This window comes from Dermacentor albipictus, chromosome 1, assembly GCF_038994185.2.
Source record: "Dermacentor albipictus isolate Rhodes 1998 colony chromosome 1, USDA_Dalb.pri_finalv2, whole genome shotgun sequence".
In the NCBI taxonomy this organism is placed as follows: domain Eukaryota; kingdom Metazoa; phylum Arthropoda; class Arachnida; order Ixodida; family Ixodidae; genus Dermacentor; species Dermacentor albipictus.
In genome coordinates this window covers 419,437,492-419,459,854 of record NC_091821.1, presented here as the reverse complement: position 1 = coordinate 419,459,854, position 22,363 = coordinate 419,437,492, and the positions used below count along the sequence as shown (strand labels likewise).

The 22,363-nt window shown below is 49.1% G+C and overlaps 1 protein-coding gene across 3 annotated transcripts in view; it reads right to left on the bottom strand.

Moving 5' to 3' along the window:
* Positions 1-22,363, bottom strand: part of IA-2 (tyrosine phosphatase IA-2) — a 663,183-nt gene that overhangs the window by 483,068 nt on the left and 157,752 nt on the right. For all 3 annotated transcript variants that reach the window (XM_070532244.1, XM_065429889.1, XM_070532245.1), the window contains exons 3-6: positions 15,032-15,279; positions 8,553-8,611; positions 3,279-3,501; positions 194-355 (exon numbers count right to left, since the gene is read on the bottom strand). In XM_070532244.1, coding sequence (XP_070388345.1) covers positions 194-355; positions 3,279-3,501; positions 8,553-8,611; positions 15,032-15,279 — 692 coding nt within the window. The remainder of the gene's footprint in view (positions 1-193; positions 356-3,278; positions 3,502-8,552; positions 8,612-15,031; positions 15,280-22,363) is intronic.

The window sequence follows — 22,363 nt, the reverse complement described above, 5'->3', positions numbered from 1 at the left end:
CGTGTGGCGCGGGTCGGTGCGAATAATGCGAATTTGTCATGCGGTTGCACTGAGGTTATCGCACTTTCACATCTACCACTCCTTATTGTGATTCGCGTTTTTCCTTGCGCCATCAATAATCGACGAGCTCGAACACCATCGTTCTGTGCTTTCCGCCAAGAGTACAGGTATACGGGCCCACGCATACACTCACATCTGGTGGTATGAAGACATCATAGCGGTCCTTATTTTCGTCCAGCAACGATGCCGTGTCTTGAGCCACTTGGCGCAGGTAGTTCAGCACGCCCACAACGTCCTCGTTCTCTGCCGAAGCATCACCAGTCTCGTTCGAGTCGTCCTTGACCACTTCCGGGCTCTGCAAAGATGCATTAAGACTTAAACGAACATTCCCTTATTAGGACACGGCCTTTCGCACAGAGACAACTGCGCAACGCAAAAAAGAAAGACACGTGACCCGTAGTGATAACTTGCAAATCTTGAATTGTCTCGACGCGATCGCGGCAGCGGTGAACTTCAACAGATGTACTGACTTCACTGTTCAAGGCCATAGTGAATTAAGCGAACTAAATTTGAGGGTTTGGATCCCATTTTAGATTAACATCTTTATGAGAAGTTCGGCTCTAAGTTCCCGCACTAATCACCAGCAGCCCATAAGACCTAGCGTCTAAAGGTCATGCTATGATAGGAATGCGCTCAACCGCATTCGGTTAGCCTCAGTGATTGAGAAACGACATGGATGCCATGGAACACCGTTCCTGTCTACCTTTCGTCAGCAATGTGAAGTGTTCGTTCTGCGAAGCCGTTCATGGCCGATTTTCACGCACGGGCATTCCCTCTGTGATTTATTTATTTATTTCTTTATTTATTTATTTATTTATTTAATGTTATTAGAAAAGTTTATAAGCATTACAGCCTTTTTTATTGCGACAGCAATTATATGGACAATCCATGCGCATTTCTGCCGTCGCCGTGATGTTCGTATAAAGTTCAAGGGCGATACCACCATCGACGCGCGGCCTGCGTTGTATGTGCGAGCGAAAGCGTGCGAAGGGAGCCCACGATCGCGGGTCAATCTCGCCCACGCGAAAGGCAGGACGGCGGGGACCAAGCGCGCCGTCTTCCGTCGCGCGCGAGGCAGCCAATGTCGCGAGGCACAGGGAGTGTTCTACTACGGCTGGAATTGCTTATGTGGAGGCTTCTCGCGGTCGAATGTTGAGAGTGATCTGCGTTGGGGGCAGAGTATAGCTGCGTCGACGGCTCGTAGCTTTGCGCGTGCCGTGTGTTCTCGGCGCTGAGTGCGTTCAAGAGACACACAGCACGAAGGTCGCTTCGTTCGCTGCTGCTGCCAGGCTTGTTCACGCCAGTGTTTCGGCAGCGAGCGTCCGCGGTCATCGAGTGCGATATGCTGACATCATACTTGTTGATTTAGTTAGCAGGTGAATGTTCGAAAGTTTATACGGCCGATAAAAGGGCTATCCTTACTTCGTATGGCTGTCTGCTAATTCGCTATCGCCATCGATGCTTAGCCTTTCTGGAGAAACTGTGACATCTCTTTTCTTTTATGCGAAGCATATTACGAGAGCTCAACCCAGCTCCTCAGGCGCGGCGGTGTCGCCTTCAATACCACGTGACACCGTGACGTCACGACAGAGGAGAAACGGGGCTCCAACTCGCGCCGTCGCTCGCGGCGTCGCGGCGGTATATAAGCAGCTGCGCTTTCCTCTGCTAGACACTCACGAGGTGAGATGCCTCCTGGAGAGAGAGCTGCTCGTTGGAATAAGAAGCGAAGGTTGCGGCGTGCTACAGAGACTGATTTTCTAGCTGGCTTTGGCTCAACTCTTGCAAGATGGGCTGGGTGGGAATCGAACCAGGGCCTCCGGAGTGTGAGACGGAGACGCTACCACTGAGCCACGAGTACGATGCTTCAAAGCGGTACAAAAGCACCTCTAGTGAATGCGGTGTTGCCTTAGAAACGAGCTGTTTCTGAGGCTCAGGCGTGCGTCGCTTGCTCAGGCGCACATTTCGTTGCCGCGCCGAACGCTGTGTTGCTCGACGCTCACCGCGTCCAATGCGGGGCGCGTAGTCGCAGCGCCGTAGCCCATTGTCTTACACCCCTTGGCGGGTCGACGGGAACGCTGTCGCGTTCCACTCTTGAAGGAAAAGCATAGTAACGCATGAGTTGTTTCTTCGTCTAGCCGAACCAAATATAGCCAAGCAACAGCAGTTCACCAGGCTAAACAGTGGTTCAACAACTAAAATAAAGGCTAGTATGCTTCGCATCCTGGGCTTAACCTTAGCTAAGCCACAGCCATTTTTAATCCTACACGTTTGATTTGCCACATGGCAATATTAAAGAAAGAACATTACGGATTATCAAGTATCGGCTGTACTACCCGTGCTCAGCACGGCCAGAAAAGACACCACACAATTATAACACGCTATGCAGCGCGTTCTTGCATCCAACGCACAGAATCTGGGTGACGAACGCGTCCAGCGAACATGCTGGTGGTGTACTTGGTGATCGCTTGCAAAGAAAGCACAGCTTCTGAAAGCTGAACAGAGGCAGTGATCACCCGAGCGTGGCGAGCTTCGGTGGGGCGGCGCATGTGCACCAAAGGTCCGCAGTAGATATGGATAAACAGCGTCGTAATAGCACGTGACCGGAGCGATCAGGCGAACCCTTCGCCGCCCTAATAACGTGTGTCATGAAGCACTTGTTTTAATTCTGGAGTTTTACGCCTCAGAACCACAATCTGACTATGAGGCACGCCGTAGTGGAGGACTCCGGATTAATTTTGACCATCTGAGGTTCTTTAACGTGCGTGTACCGAATGCATGGCACTCCTACCATTTTTTTTTTTTGCATTTCGCCGTCATTGAAATGCGGCCGCCGCGGCCACCACGACTGGTAACATGGCGCAATGAGAAAAGCCTGAGATGCTCAAGGCCTCAGCTTCTATAGTATTTAGCTTTTTCCGTATTCATAGTTTAAACAGTGGGGCAAGGTACCCCAAACGATAAAGCCCCGTGTTTGCTGCACACGGAATCACCTTAGTAATAGAAGCCGGCAACAGGTTCGCCTGAGCATCTTTTGTAATCTTTCTTGGGCATGTTACGAACCACACAATAGGCCCTGATCAACACAAGAAATAGATGTGTACCCTTTTGGAAAGGCTCACGCGAAGACCTTTATTCTGTCGTCGTGTGTTTCTGTCGACTGAGCCACTGAGCGAATGCAGTCTGGACCTTTGGCAGGAGCCGTTCCAATGAGGACTCACCTTAGTCTTCCTCTTCATTGCCTGGGCTTTGAGGGCGTCCTTGAGGACAGCGAGAGAGGCGGCAGCGGCGGCTGCGGCGTCCGCCTTGTCCTCCGCGTTGGTCAGAACTTCTCCGGACGTGAGGAAAGCGCCCTGAACGGCCGGACTGTCCAGAGGAGGGAAGTACACCTCGTCGGCGAACTGGGGCGTGGCACCTTCTTTCAGGTCACTGTTCGGTGTGAACCTGTGACGGTAACCGCAGAGAGGGGCACTTTTAAAACACGCCGAGCGGCATTTCCCTCGAACGAAATCGTTATCTATGAGGAGAAAGCTACGAGCAGTTTTATTTTCTGTGTGTTGTCCGTGCTGCCGCAAAGAGTCGGCAAACTATTCGGCAGGGCCCCAGCTTGAGCAGGCTTCTGTGGTCAGCTAGCTGAGTGCATCCTACACTTGCCCAGGTATTAAAGCAGCCGAGATGGCCGTGGACAATGCATGGACGCGTGATAAATCGGCATCAGATGTCTTGTCTCTATTCATTATATGCAAATCTCGTATGTATGAGGGATGCCGAAACACGTAGCATCGACTCTCGTGTAACTGGCACATGGTGACATAGTAGCGAACGCAATGCAACCGTGGTAACATGAAAACAACCTCAAACCTAGCATTACATTCAGTCGAATAACTCATAGAACTACATTCGCCTACCAAAGAGTGCGAAAGAGGCTGCAGTAAACAATTAGTTCCTTTAACAAAGCTGAGAGAATGTTCACCCTGGAACTGAAGAACTTTGAGTTGAATAAACATGGAGGTGGCCGGCTGCTAGCCGTCTCCGAAAGACTAAATGAGACGCATTATATAAGGTGTCCAAAAGTTCCTTCCAACGTCACTGGAAGACTTTGCAACGCTTTGCAACGAGGGGTCTTATGTACAACGCCACATGCTTAGCACTAACGATCTCAAACTTGTACTTTACACTCAGCGCATCACGAGAAGAAAATGAGGCGCTTGAATAATGCAACAGGAAATGACTTTTTAGTGGGCCACCTACTCAACATTCTATGGAGTAAGATGATTAAGCTTTCGGAGCTCGTATTGGTATCACTTAATTGAAACATGGGCTTTTTTTTCGTGCAGCATACTTTACTCTGTGGAAGCCTAAAGCATATACTTTGCGTAGCCTTGAGCAGATGGTGTCTAACACAGAATAATTTTTGTTTACTGTGCCTCAACACTACCTGCTCTCAGTGTGAACATCTGTGTTAGTTGTTGGCTATTCGAGGTACGAGTTTACGGTCACCCAAGCAAGCGTAACGTGGCCGCCTTATAACTTGTCCAGCTTGCCATGCGTGCCATGTGCGTGTCATTCTAGGCACACGGTCATGCGGCATTGTGCCTAGAGCGCCAGCAGGACGGGACGCTGGCAGCGCACACCGTTTGTTGCTCTGTATCACAGCGTCACACTACAGACGACGGCTTGCCACACCTGTCACGTTCACTGCGTGACATTTCTTTGTTGGCGCACTACACGACGAAACAAAGAGGAATACACAATCGAAAAAAAAAGTCAAGTAGAGCGACGGGCGAAGATTGGCGCTGCTACGACCAGAAAGACAGAAGCACTTTGTACATTCTCTACTCTCTAGCAAATCTGTCGAGAAAAGGCATTACATAGAGAAAGCAGGCGCATACATACAGTGTGATGGGCAAGAAAGAGAGGGGGGTAAGATGGACAAGGGGGAGAGCGTCTCGACAATAAACAAGCGCGAAAAAAATATGGTTGCAAAGGCAAAAAGCAGAACTACGGCAGAACGGAATAGCGAGTTGGGGCCTGAAGCTAGTACGGAGCAGTCGAAGCGAGGAAACGGATACGCCCCCGAGCGGGCTCGGGTATCCTGCGGGAAAATTGCCTTTTCGCCGCCGGAGACGCGCCTGCTGGGGAAAGGGAAGAAGGGGTGGGCTGCTGGCTGCCGAGACCGATCTGCGCGTCGCCCGTGGCAGAGGCCTGGAAGCGCAGTGTTGGCCGGTCGGTCAGTGGCAGTCGCCGACTGCAGCGTCGATGCCACCACACGAGGAAGGAGGGAAGGAAGGGGAGGAAAGCATCGGTGACGTCGACGCCCGAGCTGGCCAGGATCGGGCTGCCGCGCGGAGCCGCCAATAAGAGAAACAAACGACGCACAACGGAATGGTGCGCGGAAACTGGCCGAAAAGAAGACGGAGAGAGAGAGGAGGTTAGGAAATGAGACAAGGGGGTGGCGAAGGAAGGGGAGAGAAATTGCCGAGGGCTTACGACATGGACACTGACGGCAGCACGGAGCAGGAGGAAAGCTGGAGAGTGAGGCTGTTGCACGGGTGGAACGGGACAAGAAGACGAGGCCCCGGCGTGGCATCTAATTCGGCTCCCAGGAATTCGCGAGATTAAAGGGACAACGTTTGTTTAGGCGCGTGCGGAGGCAGGCGAAATCGTATACCAGGGCGCAAGCTGCTTTTCTGTTCTTTCGGCACTTTTTCTGCTGCTCATTTCGCTCTCTTTGCGTTTTTTTTTCTTTTTTTTCTAGTCTCTTTTTCATGCTTGTCATTTATGGCGGCGTCTGACAGGCAGCTGTGGCCACTTTCGCGTAGGCGATACCGAAGTTTACGCAAATGCATTTTGCTCGCATCCTTCCGCTTTAATTCTGAAGTTAGAGCAAAAAATATAAACAGCGGTACAGGACCCACATAGGTCAAGCGTTAGGAAGAACATACTTCGACAAGGAGTGATGGCAGCGCGTGCTAGAGCTTTATAAGCGCCACAACAAAAATGAGAAAGAGAAAGAAAGGCAAGCAAGACAGCGCACGTAAATGAATGGTTAGAGGGCGAACTTCGCATTTAGTGAAACAATACTAAGCGCTGCCTCTGATCCACTAAGGAATTATCGTACCATTGCAGAATAGTACGCATCGTAGTACGAAAACTTATAAAAGAAATATCCGTAAAGCAATCCGACGAGTGACAACATTCCTAAATTCGGTAGTCCTATAGGTTTGCACGATTCGTAATACTCCACACAGTGATGCGTTGCTGACGGATGCCCGTTGCGCATGCGCGTCCTCTACCGCGACGTTAGCGGTGGCTACTGCCGGATACTGCAATTGCGCATCAGCATGGCAGCGCCCATGTCGCCCTCTTTGACGGTGTTCGTCTTTCACGCTCGCTCTCTGTCGTGAAAACGAGAAAGCTGGCTCACTTCGCTCTGCGGACTGAGTATACGCGACGTTTTGTCAACATTATTCAGATCAGATCAATGTTGTCGTTATTCGGATTTGCTTTTTCGCTGTTATGCCAAAGGCGCCACCGAAGCGCTTCACTATTTTGATTTCTAGCTACCAGATGGCGCCACAGCGTTAACGTTGGCCGTGTGTCGGCTATGCCGAACGTTCTAAGTTTATTTATTTGCTCAAACGCTGTACACGATGATACTGAAACCTTGATCCCGCGTCACGTCTACTACGTCACGTTACGCAACTTCACGGAAAGGCGGGAATGCGAAGCCAGCTTAGGGTATTATGCATGACGCAGAGGTAAAGTTCTCCTTTGTGTGTGCTTGAATATCGCACTGTTTTCTCTCAGCGCATGGTGATAAGAAAAAAAATCATAAGCCAATTCGCTAAGTGAAGGCGGACTACCAGCGAATGTGTTTAGTACACGTTACAGAGATGACACAGAATTTTGAACAAAAGTACGAGCTTATTTACCATGATTTTTTTATATACATTTGCGTAGACGGCGGGACCACCACCCCGAGGAGCCGGAGGAAACTAGACACGCGTTATGTTTCGACAGGGCCGCCACCACGGGGGAGCGGAAGGAAAGGAGATACGCAAGCGCTTGGAACGCCGACAAACTGAGAGCGGTTCGCACGTAGACATGGGCGACGCGGGTAAATGTGTAGCATCTGTTCTTATCAGCCTAATATCTGATACGGGTTTTATTTAGACAGAAGATGTCAAACTTATTTCAAAGCGAAAGCTTTACTGGCCGCGAACTTGCGATTTCACCGTGGCGGTGCTCTGAGGAGGCACGTGACGTCACGCCGCGTTCCTCGTCACACCCAGTTGAAAATGACAACAGAGGTTGCCTTCAGTACTACAGAAATTTCTGTTGTACAACAGGATTTTTCTGTAGTAACCACAGATTCCTGATGGAGCGACAGACTTTTCTGATGTACAACAGACATTTCTTGTTGTGACTACAGAAGTAGACTCTGTCGTATGTCTGTTGTTACAACAGAAAGATGAAGCTCTACAACAGATTTTTGTAGTATAAAAATTTATCATCACAACAGGCACCCTGCTGTCCCAACAGAAATGTTCCTCAAGTAACCCGACCAACTTCTGTAGTGCTACAGAGAGCTGTTGAAATACTACAGAAACCTATTGAGGCAACCTGCCCCCAATTGTCACGACAGAAGTATTCCTGAAGCGACCACTTCTGTTGTACTACAGAAAAATGTTGTTGTACGACAGAAACCTATCGTTGCAACAGGCCCCCAGTTGTCATAACAGAAGTGTTCCTGAAGTAATGCGACAAACTTCTGTTGTACTACGGAGAACTGTCGTTGTACGACAGAAACCTATCGTCGCAACATGTACCCAATGATGACAACAGAAGTGCACTGAAATTATGCGATGCGACAAGCTTCTGTAGTGCACCGCGTTTCTCGTCGTTGCGTTCGCCTCCGCTCGCTTCGCCAGCTGCGTCGCATGCCTGATAACATGTCGGAGGATTGAAAAGGAGAGCTCGCGTGCGCCGCAACCACAGTTGAGGCGGCAGTATGGACGGCAACAATCGGCATCGGAACAATCGGAATCGGCATCGGAACGAGATGAAGAGGAAACGAATCGCTCAGGAAACAGACGAACAGCGCACCGAACGACTGGCTAATCGCCGTAACATAGCTGGACAACCAGACTAACCTGCACTTGCAATCAAGATTAACCAAGGCTAACCATGCTATGCCTTAGCTTTCGCTACGTATATCCTGGCATAGCCGAGCTAAGCTACTGCCAATTTCTTTTGCAAGTTGGCGGAGTGCTTGAAGCCTGCTTCACCTCCGCCGCGGGTCGATCCGCACAGTATTGAACTATCTTCAGGATCTGCCCACGGTTTTCCCACACGCACACAAAAAGTGCACGGAAGCCTAGCCATAATCAACTTCGTTGTGCAAAAGAGAAAGAAAAAGCAGACGAATAATTGTACACCCTCTATCAAGCCCCCATCTGCAAACAGTAACTGAAATGACCAGTAGTACTCACTTGATGAAGGCCAAGTCATCTGGGCTCAGGTGCTCGAGCTCCATTGCTATTTCGTCCGACTGAAAGAGATGGAACATCAACAGGCTTACTGCAATACCCAAGATATCGTGCACATTTGCAGTTCTTTGCGGCAATGGGTGCCCCATTTGGCCTCTCACGATAGTGTCCCAGTGAGAAACCAGGATTTGTGTTCCAGAACGATGTCTTTCAAGGGTACCATCACTTTCGCGAGTTTTCGCGTGACTAGAGCGTCAGCGTTCCTGGCGCTGTGGCACGGCGGCGTGCTCGACTCTGTTCGACACGTGAAACTTCGCGAATGTGAGAGCACCCGTACCCAACGTGATCGTTCGAGATAATCCAGATTGCGTTCTTGAGGAAAACACGGAAAATTATGGTCTTTTTACTACGATCATCAAACGTTTCAGGCGACAGCTGTTACGAACCCACATCTCTAGTTACATTGTTGTGCGCCACTGTCCATGGCCCGTAATACCAGATTACATTGCCAGAAGATTTTAGAAACAACAAATTGCATTGCCCTGTTATGACTCAAATTCTGGAACCATAGATTGGGAGTCAAAGGACGAGACGCCACCGATGTCGCAGCAAGGAATACGCCATTTGGACAAGAAAAGCTTGGAAGACCCTTAAGCTTCGCCTCTAAAAGTGGAACGCAATAGCATTCAAAGCCTCCCCAACTCTTTCTTACGCTTCCGGGCATCTGCAGTTTATGTAACAGTAATGTTTACCGGGAAACGCGTGCGGCGAACGCGACGCACGAAGGCGAGCTTTCTGGTAGAAACGGAGCTTCTTGCGTGGGCCGATCACGGAGGCAGTACACAGCCGCGGCAAAAAAAAAAAAAGATACACAGTTTTCAGGTTTCTTTTATTGTTTCACATCTTTAATGTTTAAGACTGAGAAGATTTAACATAAAAGGCACGCACTGTCAGTATTTTGTTTCATGACATTTGTTTTTGGGTTGTCACTGTCTAAATTCTGAGGAATAACTTTGTCAAGAATGTAAGAGAAGGAGTGAGCAACTTTAGCGATATAATGGTGTGGCAATAATCGCATTAACCGTGGCATATACATATACCTAAATATATACGGAAATTTTCGCTCACGGACAACTCCGCCGACGCCGATGCCAACAGCAGATTTTTTGCGACACGGGGCTCTTAACGCTAACGCGTCAATACTGCGCCTTGCGTCCTCAAAGCTCGTCCAAACGATTAGCTCTGCAGCTTATCCATAAATCAGCGTCGGGGTAAGAGAGCGGGAGAGACAAAGAAGATAAGGCAGGGAGGTTAAGCAAGGCTTCACGTGGTTGGCTACCCTACATGTGGGAAGGGCAAAACAGTGAGAAAAACAGTATAAAATATGCCAGGGAGAGGGAGATTTTATTGATAGGAAAGACAGAGAGGTAGAGCTGAGCTACTGCGCTCTAGTCTGCTGCTCTGCACTGGGAAATAGGCAAGGTGAGTGAAAGTACTGGGGATGGATGAGAAGTGGCCAGTGCTTATGCACATTAGATGGTGGTCCTACTAGAATCGCTCCTCTTGGACAGGAAACGGGAGAAATAGTCTCTCTGCTTCACCACCAAAGAACCGCCACACGCACAAACGACAACGACTGGGACAAGACGTGTGACTGATAAACGTTTCCTGTTATATTTACCCGTCTCAATGTTTTCATGCTTTTAGGTTTTCTTGCCCTGGGAAGAGGGGTTGTCGGAGCCATTAAAGGAGTCAACCTCTCCTTCATTAACGCAACAATAAAAAAAGAGAGAAGTTTTCTGTTTGTGTCTCGAAATGAGATTGCTCGCGCACATCTGCAAATGTTTACTCGAACCAATGCCGCTCAAAACAGTGCGAGGCATACTGCGCATAATATTAAGCTAGATTTGATTTGAAAGGACAGTCACTCTTCAATGCATTTGAGAGGACTGGATCAGCCGCTTTACGTGGCTACAGTGCAACGAGGTCCCTATCGCTCGCAAGACAGTGCGGGCGCTTTAGCCTCCTCGTGTGCGACATGACCTGCACGAACGTCTTTGACTGCGTGGCGCCGTCAGCGCGCTTGCATGTATTCACCGCGTCTTCCCTGCCCCCCTCTCCTTCAATGTTCCTATCCTCCTATTCCCTACTTCTCCTTTTTTTTTCTTTTTTCTCCTCCTTCAGTAGGCATTCAATGAAGTTATTCATTGACATTTTTAATGCACTGTTGTAGGGTTGAGCGAATGTTCGAGAAAGACAGAGAGAGAAAGGATGCATATAAAGGCAGGGAGTTAAACTAGAGGTAGTTCCGGTTGGCTACCCTGCACAAGGGGTAGGATTAGGGGGATAAAAAGAGGAAGCGAATGTTCGGAACTTTCAAATAGCGAATTCAAAGTGTCCTCTTTGATGTGGTCTTCGAATCAAATAGTCACTATTCGTAAATGCCAGTATTGCTTGAGTAGTTTTCCAAATATTTCAAAACGCTAGCTATGCGCAGTCAAGCATAAAATTGGAGCAAAAGTAGAATTAATTTCTCATCCTCGCGGCCATAGCGTATAGGTATAGGCATAGGACATCAGAACTCGGCGCCATGTAGGTGGCTACATCACTGGAAGAGAGAGAAAGGTTTCATGGAGGAATAAGGCGCTCTTTGCGATCATTCACCCCCTCCGAAGATCCCTCTGCATGCTATCAAACTGCGTATTTATTCCTGATGCTCCACTTGTGCTTTTAATATACTACGCTTAATAACGTACAATGTAACGGCAAAGACCTGCTAACGCTGTGAATTCTATGATGTGCACGTCGTGGCGTATTAATTGTGAAAACTGATTTCTTTCTCATTATTCAAAAACCATTTGAAAAGTATTCGATATTCAGTTTGCTTCGTTTCTTGCACACCTCGAGTCGTATCCAATACGGTCTCAGAAATTAGTATACGCGCACCACTACACTGTCATGAGTAAGACGTCTTTAGCTTACCCATACAGTCAAATAATCGCCAGTGCGGCACTTCAAACACGTACTAACAAAAGTTATCTCTAATTCAAAAACTGCGAACAACCGTTTGTTTTTATGTGTCCCTCATCGTGCATCCGCTTACAGCTAATAACTTAACTTTAAAAAAAAAAAGAAGGATGTCACAGAAATTGCGCCAACAAAAGCGAGCTGCAGTTTGAGCCTCTATGCTTAGCCTCCTCATGAGTAAACGAGATTCCCTGAGTGTAACACCGCTATCGCGCCTAACGTCGCTGAGAGAAGTGGTTCTTGTGGGTAAGGAGGAAAGGCTAGCACTATTTCCTGCAACCCAAGCGGGAGCACGGCTCAAAACGTCGCTGAGACGTATAGCGCAAGAGCGACGCGCCTCAAACCCAAGCGCGTACGAGCCTCCGAGATACTCGTATTGGAGCATCGCGCCATGGTTCACGCTGCGGAGATTCATTGCGATGTTACAGCTACCAACAGATACGTGTGTGGCGCTTCGCGAATTGCGGCATTACCTCCATGGCAGAGTGCTCGTCTCCTAAATAGCGAACTCGGGGAGAGAGTGAGCAAGAGAGAGAAAGAGAAAGAAAGAGAGCGAGAGAGAGGAAAGGCAAAGCAATTAACCAGAGACGAGTTTCCGGTCTGTTACCCTGCACTGGGGTGAGCGATATAGACCGTTTTTTCATGGGCGCCGCCATATTGCTACGCAGTGGGCAGTCGGCATGCTGGCTTGGGCGAGCGCTCCATTTTGCATGGCAGGTATACGCTCGTCGGTAGTTTCTGGCAAAAGATAACGTACAGCACGAAGGACAAGGAATGCGAGACCACCCTAGTTTCTGGCGTTTCTTTTCAAGCTAGTGCGGTCCATTTAGTGTGGCGTGCGTCTTCTACGTGGTAAACGGTTCTGTGACACGTGCTCAAGTGGTTTAAGTCGGCATGGCCGAAGTTTCTGCTGGCGTTGAGGCGGACCGAGCACGCAGCGCGATGTGTGTGCGAATGTTTGGGCCTACAATGAGCCTCGGAGATCAATTCTGCATTTCTGAATGTTCCATTCACTAATGTGACCTTATTGCAGTATTATCCTCTAGTTCTGAGCTGTGGTTTAGGAGCAATGAAACATACGCGGCGATCGTAACAGTGTGGGTACCCTTCTGCTACGATAGGAGCTGTGCTGTTATACTTTGACACGCGTTCAAACTGTTAGCTGCAGATTACGTTGCTTTACTACTTGGTTCGGTGGATGAGGTTTCCACCCTTGAATAAAATAGTTTTTGTTAGTAAAAATGGCATACCTTACAGTGTGAACTAGTCCAGCAAAGCGACCGTTTACGAACTGCGCGACCGCCCTAAGCAGTGGTAGGTTACGGATTACAGTTATCTTTGTTCTATATAGCGCATGGTCCAAGCATGCGGCATCAATGTTTATAGGTCTATAAACCTTGTGCGGCGTGACTATGCGAGCTCGTACTGCGGCGTTAGCCCGTTTTCTGTTTCTTTTTCGAGAAAGAGGATGATAACCAAAATATTTTTTTCGGTTGTGTTCGCTCCGTTCTCTACTAAGCACTCACACGTATTACGAAAATTTTGCCCTCAAAAATAGCCGTCGCATTCTTTGATGCGATTTCGGTTGTGTTCGTTCCATTCTCTACTAAGCACTCACACGCATTACGAAAATGTTGTCCTCAAAAATAGCCATCGCGTTCTTTGATGCGATTTCGGTTGTGTTCGTTCCGTTCTCTACTAAGCACTCAAACGTATTACGAAAATGTTGTCCTCAAAAATAGCCATCGCGTTCTTTGATGCGATCCCTCTCATATATTATGCCTTTGCAGGACAAAAAGGCAATGCCGAATCGCATAGCTTATATACGTATCATACCGTTTCACCAACCGCAGTGATCGCTGTGTTGAGCTGCGCCATCGGCCTCATGCAGGAAGGCTAGCGTAGGCATATAGTGATTTCAGGCCTACTAGACTTGAAGTGCGTGAGAACGATGCCGTGTATCACAAATATTTGACAGCGCCTGCCGCATAGATATTTCGTAGTTGCCTTAGGTTGGCCGTACACGAGCATTCGCTCTTATGTTTCATGTTTTTAGTCCCTACGCCAAGCGATCAGATAGTGAGCAGATTTACCATTTCATGCTGGTAATACGGAGACGCCGGTTCTCTTCGTTGAATTAAAACCGATATACGCAAAATGGTTCACAACGCATACACAAACCGCGGCTGATAATGCTGATAATGCACGTCACATGTTTGCGCCCCCAAGAGATATTTCCGCATACTATGCATCGGTAAGGTGCATAGACAGTCTTCCCTGACGGTCTTATATGAACGGGAAATGCGTAAATTTCAGGGTACGATCTAGAACATCTCGAAATCTTTCCGCAGTACGCGACAGCAATACTTTCAAGCAGCACCGCGCGGCATCGCCCAAGCCAGAGAGGAGGAAAGGCTCGCCGCGCGCCCTTTCCTCCTCGCCCGATGAAAATGTCTATAGGAGTTGGAAAGAGAGCAGAGAGAGAGAGAGAGAGAGAGATAACAGGAACAGGTAACACAAAAGGCGTTTCTATCACAGGCGTTCACACAGGCCGCGGTCGATCTCAAGAATCACAGTAGCGATTGCACGGCCTTCTGATGTCATGTTAAGTCGCGTCGAAGTTGCAAAATTCTTTCTACCGACAGACGCTGGTCGTCCAACTGGTTCAGCACGACCGAAAGCCATTGTCTCTGCACACTGCACTGCGGGCACTCGCAAAGAGACAGCGAACTCAGTCACAGTACCCATGCTGGGGTGAGATAGTTATTCTAAGGATTTGGCTGGGACCGAGTGCGTAGCTACATTCCCACGCTACGAAAACGCGGGTATATGTATAACGACTTCTAATAGGTTGTAGATATAGAAGATTTCGGCTAATCGTTGGAAGGTAGGTTGGTTGGTCCTTCCTTTCAATAGATGGGTACATCGCACGGTGAAATTTAAACTAACGATTACTAAAACCTCCTTCGAACACAATTGTCTAGTCCAGCTGTAGCGAGTCAACTATCCCGATGCAGCTGTCGTTCATCCATGACTGTACCCCCATAATCAAAATATATGATGACACAGACTCGTGATATCGACTCGTGACTAGTGATATTGCTTGACAATACAGGCAATATGTTTCTTTTTCTTCTTTTTGTGTGTGTGTGTGTTTTTTTTTTTGCAGGGTTTGCTATATCAGGGCTCTAGTGCATCGAGTTGCTAGACTTAGTGATTAATGGGTTTCATCTAGAAAGGTTGGAAGCATTACGTCACTTCTGATATAAGTAAAATATAAATTTGCGTTATATTTAATTGAAGCAAACACCGAAAAACATCGTTATAATTCTAAACTCGTGGAAGTGGGCGTAATTCCCATTCTGATTCACCAGTCGGGGAATAACAACGCGTTTTCTTTTTCATTCTTACTTCTTCGCTTCACTGAATTGCAAGCACCCAAACGGCCAACTCACCACGATGGGCAGCGTGCTGCGCAGCGTCCGTGCGCAGAAACCCGGGTCGTACAGTCGCCCGTGGCGAATGGCGGAGAGGGCCGAGCGCACCACGCACTGGCTGTACACGTGGTGCCACCGGTAGCCCTGCTCCCAGAGGCGCTCCAGCTCGGACTCCAGAAGCTTGGCGCCGCTCGCATCCAGCTCGGGGCGCCACAGGTCGGCCGCCCCCAGACGGGAAACGCTTTCGCAGCGGCCGAACAGACCGTCTGCACAGAGTGAGAAATACGAATGTCCAAGCGTCCCTGCCGGCCACTAAACCAAGAGTGGTTGGGGAGGGGTTCCTCAGGACACAATAAAGTTATTTCCTCCTCCTCCAAGCGTCCGTTGTCTCAAGTTTTAAGGGCCGCTAACCTTACCCTGCCTTTCTTTCTTTTTTTCTGATGCGAAAGCGTCAAATGGCCCATTGAGCGAAAATGCTGGCGGCGTCTGTAGCAGCGAAACTTCCCATTAGCTGCGACGCCACGTCACGAGCTCGCTCGTGGGCTCGTGACGCTGGCTCGCACTTGCTGGCTCGTGCCTCGACAGAGCAGAGAGGGCGAAAGGGAACATCTGGGCTGGTAATCTGTAAATGTCCACTTAGTGCACGTGTCTTTTCGTCAGCTGCTGAAGTTTTGATTGGCAGGGCTGGGTCACGCGCCAGAACAAGACAGGCGCCTTGAGCCAATGAACACATCGGCCGCGGACGAAATGGACATCTCCATTAAGCGGATAGCCCCCCTGCTGCCGCGATATTGTGTGAGGGGAGAGGACATCAACGCGACGCTATCTCACCCTCGCTATCGCTCTCGGAAGCCTGTGTTATCCGCGCGTTCCTTGGTCGCGCAAGCTCTCGCCTGCGTTCTAACTGCACCTCGGTATAAGGCCAAAGCAGAACGCGCCAAGCGTCTCAGTGCGCTAGCTTACCCACGAGGAGTTCATGACTCGAAGGATCGCTCAGTATCGTTCGATCGGGCATTATTGCTTTCGCATCCACTATACTCGCGGACAACTTTCTGTGGATGTTAGTGATCTAAAGAAAGGAAAGGCGCTTAACTTTCTGTGGCAACGAAGGAAAAGCTACGGAGACAAAGCGCGCACAAGTGAGAGCGCTTCTGAAAAGAGTCCCGTGCTTTCATCCACGTTAGGTTAAGCTCGGGAAGAGAAAACATAAACACCTTATTAGCAACAGTTAAATAAGATAAAAACACACCACTGAATGTAAATGTCTACTTATTTTGCGGCTTTTCCCTTCCTCGTCTGGGCAGATGCGAAACCGTCGCATTTGAAGCTGCGTCTATTCAGCGTCTGTTCCAAGCTACCGAAGCAAACGCTGGCGGACTACTTGGCGCCGTAACACATGTGCAGCAGCCACGCGCCCGTAGCTTTCACTTCATTGCCAGACAATGTTGTCCGCGAGTATACTCGTAAGAAGCGCTTAGGTGTCCTCGTATTTTTTTTATTCAACCTGAGTTAAGAAGCGGTATGATGTCAGAATGAAAGTAAATGTGAGCTTGGAGGCCTCATTCATGCAGAAACTGAGTGAAATTGCGAGGACCGTCTTCGCACTAGGACACGTTCTAAGTAGATGACGAGCATTTGCTGCAGACGCAGAAGAGGTGCACTGGGAATAGTTTTAATATATCGGCTGCTGCTTTTATTTTTACAGCGAAAGTTGTACATGACTAACCTTGCGCAGTTTTCTCGGCATCCGACGACAAAAACGGACTTAGCGATTTCTTACAAACCGATACACAATGGGTTTCATTGTTTGCTTTGTGTGTGATCACGTACGGGTGTAGTGCGGCGGCGCAGATGTCAAAATGCGGAACAGATTAGAACGCTCACCGTGGAGAATAGCGTGACGTCAGTGTTATCGCAATATATAAGCAGGAGAGGTATCGGCGGTAAAAACAGCTGCGTTATCGATGAGGCGTACACGTATAGTTCGTTTACCCGAAGAACAACATGCGTACGAGGAGCGCCGGGGGGAACAGCCACAAGAGTGTAAACGGCGCCGGCGCGAAACGACCGCAGACGAAGAATGTTCCCGCGATGCTGAACGAATGGCAGCGAAAGCACTTTGCTTTTCGTTTGAGAGCTGTGAATGTCGCCAGCTTTCGCTGCCATTCCATCTTCACAGAGTGGAATGGTTGTCATTTTTCTATAGGGTGTCAAATGTTTAAAACTCTCCTGTGGTGGATAGCACAATTATAACCCTTGATCTAAATTACTCAATGAGGCGGCCATTATTTCTACGAGAAATCAAATTATCTGCAAAATAAACATATTTACGATAATTACTCTTTCTAACTAGTTACATTACAGCAGATGTTTATATCGGCGAATTATAGCCAATGAGTTCGGTGGTGCATTCACTTGGAACAATTTGTCAGGACTGCACTAGTTTCGAGATATTTTTCTACAATGTGTCCGACGATATGCATTGGCGTTTCGTCGTCATGCACTAAACTCACTTGGAAGTAAGCGCTTTTTCTTTTCGTCTCGTCTTCTTTCGCGCTTTAAACTTATCAGATTATTTTGAAAATACTTTGATTAATTACAGACAGACAGACAGACGGACAGACAAAGAACTTTAATTACAAGGTCCTGAGAAGCTTTGCCCTAGGGCAGAGCTGCGGGTCACTCCCACGTGGGGACTGGTAGGCCGAGCCTAACCGCCGCATCGTGGGCTCTCTGGACAGCCCAGGTTTGCCGTGAAAGTTCTGAGCTCTGGATCGCAGAGTTCTGTGACGCGATTGGGTCCCTGTAACGAGGGGCATCCCCAGAGCATGTGTGCGAGATTGCTAACAGCCCCACAGTCGGGGCAAGTAGAGCTAAAAGCCTCTGGAGTGATCGTGTGGAAAAGGGCCAGGTTTGGACAGCACTTAGTCTGAAGCATGCGTAAAGTGGACGCCAGAGGTCTAGCCAGTTTGCTGTGAGGGGGAGGATAAGTCCTCCTACCCACGTGGTAGCGCGCAGTAATTTCGCTGAAAGTAGTGAGAGTTTCCCGAAACTCGAGAACCCCGGAGTCTGAGCTCGATCCTACTCCCGCGCGGTGGGTTAGTGCACGCGCTTGGGAGTGGGCGATGTCATTGAGATTGGGAAACGAGTCAAGTTGGGTGTAGAGGTGAGCCGGAAACCACATGATGGTGTGCGGAGAGATTATGTTGTTTTTGAGAATCTTGTGAGCCTCCTCAGCGATGGATCCTGAAGCGAAAGTCCTGACCGCCGATCTCGAATCAGCGATGATTTGTGATCTGCTGTTGTCTAGGAGTGCTACAGCAACTGCGACCTGCTCCGCTCTGGTTGGTGTTGAGCACTTCAGGGAAGCTGCATTCCCTATCTGTTCGTTGTGATCAACGAGGGCAAGGGTGAAGTTAGACGACTGTCCATATTGGGCTGCGTCGACAAAACATGCCGGGTAGGGATCGTCCTTGGAACGCTTGAGGAGGGCGAGGGATCTTGCCCTGCGTCTGCCTACGTTGTGTTGAGGATTAACATTACGAGGAGACGGTGCAACTCGTATGTTGTTCCTTTGATCTTCTGAAATTTCATATTTCCGCTCTTCCATGAGGATAGGGTTGATCTCAAGAACCGCCAGGATCTTCTTTCCAGCCGGGGTACTGGATGGATGGGCCAGTTGGGCTGACTCCTGGGCCTCGATTATCTCGTCCAATGTGTTGTGCACTCCTAATTGCATAAGGAGATCCGTGCTCGCCCGTAACGGAATGCCTTGTACTTTTTTATACTTTTTCTGATGAGCCTGTTTAATCGTTTCTTCCCGGAGTTATACCAGTTGTGCATGGCTGCCACATAAACTATATGGCTCATGAGGGAGGCGTGGAATAACCTAAGGAAGTTGTCTTCCTTTAAGCCTCCACGCCTGTTCGAGACTCTGTTGATAAGTCTGATCATGTTCTCAGTCTTGGCTGTGAGCTTGTTGAGCGTCGTATTAATACAGCCATTGGATTCGATGAACATGCCAAGGACCCGAATGGTGTCTACTCTGGGGATGGTACAGCCGCTTTTACTGTGGAGTTTGATGTTTATTTCTGACAATGGTTTCCATCCTCTAGGTTTGTGACCTCTCCTGACTGGGCTGTAGAGGAGGAGCTCAGACTTCCTCAGGGAGCATCTAAGCCCCATATTTTCCAGGTACATCTCTGTTTGATCTAAAGCCTAATTCAACAGCTCCTTCGCTTCCTCCGGTACACCAGGTTGTGATTTCATCAGCGTAGACCGTATGATTGATCCCTTCTATGTTGGAGAGCCTTTGCGATAGTTTCTTCATGGCGATGTTAAAAAGCAGTAAGGTGTAAGCAGTAAAGCCCTCGTAAGGTGTCATAGTTAGATCATTGGCCCGGGATGTCCAGTGACTAAAGCTTATGCACTCTGTGCTCCCTTAAACGGATGCATTATACATTGGCGTGGTGTTTTCTAACCATCGGAAGAAAACGTGATTTATATTTCTAAGCATAAGGGTTAGGTGGGAAGCATATGTTTACTCCTTGATTAATTACAAGGAGTAAACATATGCTTCCCACCTAACCCTTACGCTTAGAAAAATAAAGCACGTTTTCTTCCGATGGTTTGAAAACACCACAGCAATGTATAATGTATCTGTTTAAGGGAGCACAGAGTGCAGAAGTTTTGGTGACTGGACAGCCAGGGCTAATGATCTATTACACCTTACGAGGGCCGTTTATTCCAGAGTGGCCATGTTTCAGGTATATGAAACCGGTTTCCTTCTTCCGTGTATGTGTCAATTTGCACCCCTCCTCTAATGAACTTATTATGTAGCGATGTGCATATCTAAAAAAAAAAGTTAATGCCAGCTTGCGGCCTGCGGCCAGGTCTGTATCTATAGCGCATTCCGCTCGCAAAAAAAAAGAAACAAACAAAGAGAACACGAGTACAAGCTGCTGTAGCATTTGGAGGGACGAATAAGCGCCGACCAGAGCAGTGGATTTGCCCCTTTCTGCGAACACTGTCTCGAATACGATACTTTTGTGATACAATCAAGAATCATGATAATAAATTTCCATTGGCACGAATATTCAAAAGAGCGCTGGCCCGCAATCAGCACTTATTGGGTTCTCGTGTTTTGCTGCCGGACAACCGGTAATAGGTGAGCGATGCGTCTGACCCCATTCTACAAAACTACGTACGATTACAAGCTCCAGAACGTATGCCATGCACTCGTCACTGTGTCACCGTTAGCGTGGCCGCACCCACCGTGCCGGCTCCGCGACCAAGTGGAAGCATTGTGGCAACAGCTGCCGTGCTTCCCTTTGTCTACGAGAGAACCACCGGCACAAATGCGGCCGCCTTCCTCCTCGCGTTGCAGCGCAATTACGTCACGCTGCTGCAGATCCTGGATTCAAATGCCCGCGCCGCCATCGCTGGGCACACAAAACCAGTGTTCGGTTACAAAGCTGGGTCCCTCGGCGGCCGGCGCAGAACCAGCCGGCTTATACGCTCGTACCATGCGCTCCAATTAGGCAGAGCCTGGATAGAGACGGTGTCCCAGAGACCGTCGAAGAAGCCGACGGCACAAAGCAGGGAGGTCATCGGGTGTCCGGCCAGAATATTCGGCAGTTCGTCGCTCCACACAGTTGCGCGCACTGCTGTGGAAGTCGAAGCCAATTTATCCGAGAGTGAACTCGCTAGACGCGCGTCAATAAACCGTGGCCACATGAGGGTTTTCTTCAAGTCGCTACAAAGTGTTTTCTGCCTTGCGCATACATTACGGTGGCATTTTTTACCGAATTCCACAATGCCAACTCAGAGCGCGCCGGTTAAGTAGACCTTGCAAGGCTTCAAGTGCGAGTGGCTATAAACTCCGTAGAGCGTGCGCAGGCGTCCAAAGTATTCGTTAGCAAGATGTATGCATGCACGTAACTAAGTGGCGCCGAGTGCCAGCAGCGAGCGTAGCAGTGTGTCGGGCTGCAGATACCTGCACACACACTGCAGCAGGGGAATACGGTTCAGCGCGGAGGTCGCAACGGCGCCCTTGCACCTCGCCCCTTAAGCCGCGCGGCGACAGCGAGAGAAGAGGGGAGAGCTGGCACGAAGCGGGGGTTTCGCGAATCGTAGAAATTTCTCGCGAATCCTGCAGCGCCGGCCAGTGTGCGGGCTTAATTACCGCGCTCGACTAACAATGGAACCACGCGAGGCTTAATCCGCCCTGATGCATCGAACCCTCCTTTCCCCCGACGTCTCCGCTGTACCCTCCGTGACGTCCAAGCCGCGCGCTGCCTCGGACGAGCTCCGACCGGAGAAGCCTGCAGGCCGGCGGGGGCCAAACAGCGTTCGGAAACGCGTTCGGCCGCTGTCGGGCGCCGGCGTTTCCGGAGGCGTGGATTTATTAATTAGCTCCACGCTGGATGAACGACGAAGCCTCGTCCCCCGTCTGTCCGATGAGCGAGCTCTATATAGTCCATTCTATAGACACGGACCTATCCCCAACGAAAAATATTATACCGCAGGTCATAATGACTGCAGAAGAGCGTCCCTTTAAATTATGCACAATCTATTGGCGATTATTGCAAGCTATCGTAGCCGACAAAATGTCTATAAGCAGTGTATGAGCATTGGACTACATTCCCATAAGCATATTGAATATCTTGAAAAAAAAAATGACGCAATTTCTCTGGAGCTTTCCGAGTGTCTTCAGTTTGCCGGCTGAATGAGCTGCATCCCTGGCTACGGCTACTGGTGCCCTCTAGCCTTTCTTGCGCGAAGCAACATTGGTGCACCACGTATGTTTGGGAATGGCGTTAACAATCACTTGTATGCTCCTACCGTATTGGAATACCCGATAGTCCGGCGTGCTACCACTGTAAGTACGGAGAAACCATTGAGTAACTGTTGTGTATCTGTCCGTGATACGACGTCCTGCGCCTCTCTCTCCGGACAAGTTACAACCGGCTGGTCCCGAGACCATTCTCTTGAGTCAAAAATGCTCGAATCGTAGCCCCATGCATAGCTGGCTCAAAAAGTGTTATACGGGCACAAACGCAGTTCTCGGAATGCCCCCGCTTGAGTGACCGTTTATGGGCCGCCTGTTTACCTGTCTGCGCGCATGCATTGTTCACTCCATCCCTCTTTCTCTCTTTGTGTTCCCCTTTCCCCTTATCCCCACTGTAGGGTACCAAAGCGGACGCTCGTTTGAATTGCATCCATGCTTTCCCGATTCATGCTTTCTCTACTTTTCTAGTAATCTCTATAAAGAAGTGCACGTACAACGTTACACTCTCGTGGAAATTATGCCGACGTGTTCGTATATCACGTGCTGACAAAACGCGAAAG